The sequence below is a fragment of the Triturus cristatus genome, chromosome 3_1 (assembly GCF_964204655.1).
Source record: "Triturus cristatus chromosome 3_1, aTriCri1.1, whole genome shotgun sequence".
Taxonomy (NCBI): Eukaryota; Metazoa; Chordata; class Amphibia; order Caudata; family Salamandridae; genus Triturus; species Triturus cristatus.
This window is the reverse complement of record NC_140583.1, coordinates 884,777,701-884,783,700: the sequence shown is the minus strand read 5'-3', so window position 1 is coordinate 884,783,700 and position 6,000 is coordinate 884,777,701. Positions and strand designations below refer to the sequence as shown.

At 41.3% G+C, this 6,000-nt stretch overlaps 1 protein-coding gene across 1 annotated transcript in view; it reads left to right on the top strand.

Annotated features, from left to right (window-relative positions):
• The first annotated feature begins 651 nt into the window (after positions 1 to 651).
• XIRP2 (xin actin binding repeat containing 2) overlaps positions 652 to 6,000 on the top strand; it is a 1,007,304-nt gene continuing 1,001,955 nt past the window's right edge. Inside the window, exon 1 of the mRNA XM_085645384.1 lies at positions 652 to 1,136. Within this exon, the coding sequence (XP_085501510.1) occupies positions 972 to 1,136 (165 nt within the window). The 5' untranslated portion in view covers positions 652 to 971. The remainder of the gene's footprint in view (positions 1,137 to 6,000) is intronic.

The following is a 6,000-nucleotide window of genomic DNA, read 5'->3' as shown; positions in this document are numbered from 1 at the left end:
TGAACTAGACAGCCATGCAGATGGCAAGTACCCCACTTCAGGAGAGAGTTTATCCCATCATATTTTCTTTGTAGCATGCTTGTATTTGCAGCTGTGCCTATCGCATAAAAGCCCAGTCCTGCAAGGCCCAAAAAGGAGAAAAATACATGACAGATTGGACTACACATACCTGACACATAATTTCCGAGCCTCACCCAAATTATCAACTGTTTTCAACAAAGCCGAACTGCCTGGTGTGCCCATTCGCAGGCCAAATATATTCCATTCCCAGGATGCTGAACAGTTTACTGAAACTTGACAAAAAAAATGAAAGATTAAAGAAACTGATGTCTGTTTTGCAAGCCAGTGGTAGGAAGCTATCACAATTGGCCTTTTCCTGTAATTTATTGTCTTCATGCTGGATTTTTGGGAGATTGTTTCCCTGGAGAAATTTGCTGATGTAAACAGATCGCGTCTATGATGAGACGGTCGTAGAGGAAGTTAATTTTGGCAAAGTCAGCCTTGAACGTTCTCACGCAATTTTACTAAAGAAAATTCCATACCCTCAAAGTTCATTCTTGTTCCCTAGCACACTCAAAGTTATTTCCGTTTATGGTTGATGCTATGCCAAAAATGATTTGTTTCCATCTTGTTTGTGTCATAGAAAACTGCTGCTGCGTCAAAGACCGGAATCCTTTCTGAGGCTGTAGAGGAAGAGAAGGCCCTGAAATTCCGCGGTTTCCTACATCCAAGCGTCTCCCTCGCAGGACGGTCCTAAGTGAGAGAAAAGTTCAAGGACCCCTGGGGAACCGGTGGACATACCCACCTGAGAGACCGAGCAACACTTCGCAAGGAGGCAGCTGTGCTTAGGCCGTGCCACTGACACACCAGCGACAGGAGAGGGGCGGACAGCGCCCCCTTCTGGTTGTACAGACCCCCAACCTTTGCAGCGACACACCTCCTCTCCGGACGCAGACAAAAACGGCTGCGCAATGATTGAAACGCAGGGCGCGGCGGACAGCGTTCCGGTGAGGGAGGACCTGCAGGCCGCCCGAAGGATCGAGCGCTTCGAGATCCCCCTGGACAGCTTGAAGATGATGTTCGAGAAGCCCACGCGCATCGTCGTGTTGCCGCCCCGGAGAGGGGGCAAGAAGAAGGTAAGAGCCAGCTGCACGGGCCAAACCTCCACAATTAATTCCATATCTCTCTAATACTTTTTATATGGTAAACACTGTGACGTCACACATGAGCTCTTAACCTGTGTGTTGAGGTCAGTTTTGGAGACCTCATGTTTCCCGAAAACATGAGTACATTTATAATTAAGTTTCAATTTAAATATGTTTGTAAGAATGACGCAGACGGTGACCTTGAGATATAATTTAGGTTACCACATTACCCCGAGCCACTAGGTGAACCATTCTCCACACCGCTGCTTTGGTTTAACTATAAATGCATTCTGGCAGCTGATTTCAGCTGAACCAGTTGGTCTAACAACACACCTGACAATTATGGTTTGTGAAGTGAAATCTGTGGACTGGAACATGGTGACCTGGAGTCACCTGTTGACATTAGACGTGGTGCACGAAGCTCATGCTAGCATAGTGTAGTGATAAACATACTTTGGATTTTTGGCACCAATTTAGGTGATCTAAAGCTTTCCTTAAACAAAGGGTAGTTCTGAGTGGAATCTTTAGTTCTCATCATGCAGGGAGGCCACGTGGCTCCTTGTCACTGGAACATCACGGTTCCATTCCTGGACTTGTTTTTCATATCTAGTGTGTTGAGCCAGTTCACTTGAACCAAGACTACAAATCCCAGAATGCATTGATATGTTAAAGCAAAGTCAGAAAGGGTAAAATGATGTCCAGGCGAAATGGAGCTATTTGTAATTCATGTATTGCCAGAACCATGAAGTTTCCCCGTGTCGGGCGTGTAAATTCGTCTGATCCAGTCTGGTTTGTTTTTCCTTCCATCCTTGGAGTTCTATCCCTAATATTGCTGCACATATGGCGCCGAATGGGTTGCATGGGAGACAAACTATCACTTGAGGGTTTACCAGAGTGGTAGAGCAGATACGCTGTGAATCAAGTGATTGTATGAATTGTTTTAAAGATTGAGCACTAATGTAATCGTTGTTGTTGTCCATTTACTGTAGTTATTTTTATGCATGAGAAGTTTGCAAATTGGACTTAAGGTGCAAGAATTTTCTTTTGAAGTATTCTAATATGCTCGATTGGTTATATTCAACCAGACTAAATATATTAATTGCAATTGTTTCAATAATCCTTGATCAATAAAGACGAATCTATGCTACATGCATCAAACTGAAAAGTAATATGTCCTCAGACCTGACCTGACCTGATGGATGTAACATGCAGCCTACCTTTGGGGGCATGCAAAGTTCAGTGTCCAGATATAACCTCCCTGGAGGCAGCACGTAAATGAAACCCCTCCGTGTGCAGCCAGGTGTGGGCCCCTGAAACCTGAGCTTTCACATTTATCACTTGACTGCTTCCCACGGTTCCCCTTTTATGTTTTACTAAAATCTTCTGCTTTCTAGAGCGTAGTTAAGATCATTATGGTGTATTCATTATATAACTCCTCTTTCTCATTGCATTTCCAAAATCCTTGCTCGCTGCACCATCCATGTGTTCCCCGTTCCAGCACACTATCCCACCTGTAATTTTTATGTTCATATTCCTGTGTGTTTATCAATATGTGCTTCTTGGGCATTGCCTTTTAGAAATTAACCACCCCGCCATCAACACTGTCAGTTTCATAAGGTTGTTGATTTCCTTCTCATGTCCTTGTTTGGCAGGGGTCTTGCTGCATAGATATTGTAGTTGGGTTCAACAGGCTGTAGCAGTGAAACATGAATGATCTCGCCTCGCTAAGGCTGAACCCGCATCACCTGAAAGGGTTTGAAACAAAAAAATAGTGCAACAGTTTAGTTTTTATCCTAATGTGCATTCCTATTCTTATCTGTAATGATCGGCAGAACTAAATGTACGTTTCTAAGATCTAAACAAGCATTGGAAAAGCCCATAGTCTGAGCAATCCGTGAACTATGGGGCATATTATCAAGCACGGCGTTAACATTATCGCCACTAAAGCGGCGATAATGGGCTCGATAATATGCCCTTGAGAATTCCAATAGAAGCCCATGTTGACACCAGAACATGGGCTTCTATTGGAATTCTCCAGGGCATATTATCATGCCCATTATCGCCGCTTTAGCGGTAGTTTTCTGCTGCTAAAGAGGCGATAATTTTAACACCGTTTCTTGATAATATGCCCCTTTAAGCTTTGTCAATGTTAATGTGTTTGTGTATGGTGCTATATTTAGGGGCAGTCCACAAGATAACACCGTCAAGTCACGGAAATATCAGGGGTGCATTTCTTTCTGTTTAACACCGATTCTGGGTAGGAATAAGGTCTACAGTCAGAAATGCACGTGCATTGAACTGATTTGTGTTTTAACTTTTACTTCGGTTCAACACTATCAACAACTTTTGTAATATTTTGAGCACACACAAGATAGTGTGGGTTTTACTAAACTGCCCCCCCCCCTTGTTTGTTAATAGCCATTGGAGAGCAGTTGACAAACACTAGGCTCTTGAAACCGTATTTAAGGAATAAGACATTTTTCCTGTTCGATTTTGTAGTTTATTTTAGATGTTCTTTTTTTAAGACCAAACGAGATTGAAGGGGTACAGTACAGACATGAATTGATGACGTGAAAATCAGTCATGGGAAAATGATTTGATGCCATAGTGAACTACTAGACATGTAGAACTGTTGTTGTACCAAAAGAGAGCAACATAGTTATGAAATGAATAATGAAGTATTGACAGGAAAATAAAACTACATTGAAAATAGAGCAGTTAAACACCCCAAGAAGAAAATTTAAAGACAATATAAATTTGGCCCTGGAAGCTGGTAGCTGTCGTTTTGGGAACACTGCACTTCCTGCAGTGTGGCCAGTTACTGGCCTCAGGAAAGCAACTCTGAAACAGCGGTCAAAGTGCACTAAAAAAGTATGGGAACTGTAATGCTGTATGGGATGGGGGTGGAGTCAGTGAGTGTGGGCTCAAAGATGTGGCTTGAAAACCAACATTTTCTGTAAGTTTTTTTTTGGGTGCTTCTCTGTCGGGTAGCTACATATAAATAATATGTAGCTTAAATGAAAAAATACATTAAAAAAAAGCTGTTACTGTGGGAAATGCATCGTAGTACATTTTAAAACCTCTATTAGTTGATACCCCGTAGACTTTGACGTCAGAGAAGTAAAAGGCATTTTTGGAAAAGAGCGTCATTTGATCTCAGTCTTTGAATGCACTGCAAATGTGATGAGATAGGAACCAGATTTACATGCCTGCTTAACGGAGATCGTGGCCAATGAAAACACAAGTCATGTGAAGTGCTATTCAAAAAACATTTCCTAAAATAAGAACAGGGGATGAATAGGAGTAGTTGGTCCAAGCTCTCTGGGAGGGTTAAACACAGGAAGAGACATGATGCAGGCATGCCAAGAACCAATGAGGCGAAAGATCAAGAGTGACGATGGAGCCAGGTAATGGGAAGCCTATGGGCAGGCTGAAGCCCACACAGTAAATACATGTTATTACGTCAACTTGTATTCCCTATTTTCTCGCGCAGCAGTTGGGTCTGATTGTATTTTATTTGCTTGCTAAAAGTGGTGGAGGGGAGTAAAACAATTCACGGTTGTACTGTCAATTTGGTCCTACTTTAAAGGACCACAGACTCAGAATTTCAATTTTGTGTGTTTATTATAAGGCCAAAAATAATTGCATATAAACACACCTCAATATCGGAGTATATGGATACATGAAAATCAATACAGAGCCGAGTCTACGAATATAATTCATTTGGCATAAAAGGCATAAAGTGATGAACTCCAAAATCAGAATCCAGCATAGAATAGAAGCTGAATCCAATTCTCTTTTCATCTGGGAGGAAAACAAAAATATATTTCCCTACACTACTCTAAATGAGCATCCAACCAATCTTTCTTTTGTCCTATCCCAAAGGTTTCGGCACGTGTGACTTCCTAAGAAGTACTTGCGTCAAATGGGTCTAATAGCTTAAAGCTATGGAGCTCGCTCTAAGATGCTCCTTGTCCTCCGAAAGTTAGCAGAAGTCTCTCAAATCTGTCCCTACACATCATACAAAAAGACCAAGTTCAGCCCAAATACATCATGTGATAAAACTTTCCATTACAATGTTTTCGGTAGCTTTCCACCGGAGCTTTAATTAATTTTTCTTTGTCTTCCAGTGGCCTTGGGGTTCAGATAGGCCAGGCACGAAATGAGTCCTCCCTTCTCGCCTTCCAGACTTCTTCAAAGACATTCCGGGTATCTCCTTAAATCTAAGAATAACAAGGCCAAATTCTAGCACCTGCAGTAGGATGAGAACACAGTCTTCCAGCACAAAAAGGATTCATTTAATTATTTCTTGAGCAACCAAGGAAAAATGAAACTAACAACAACAGTTGGGCCTATAATTCAGGCAACTTAAACTAAACAAAATTACAATACACGAGTATAATTTCATCCTGCACATTACACATACAGGAATTATAAATGTCTCTAATACATATAAAATCCTACTTGAATGTGCACACTACAAAGTCAGTGCTACTAGAACGTGCATAAATGCATCTTAATAATTATAAAGCACTGCAAATGACAAAATGCATGTGAGTGCGTTTCAACCATGAGTATAGTGCACCCATACAATTTAGAGTGCTGTAAACGCTCTATCACATGTTTCTTCTAGGCAGTGCATGCACTGTTTGGAGCCCAGACCTAAAAATTAACATGTTAAATACATATTTGTGCACATAAATATGAATAACATATCATTCAAAATAATGTGGTTTAATAGCATGTTATTACCATAGTATGGTGTAACTGACTTGAGAAAACAAAGCATGCTGTCTCTCAGAATGCGCTACCATGACATTGCAAAGAAAAAAATAATAATTCCAATAGTCTCGAA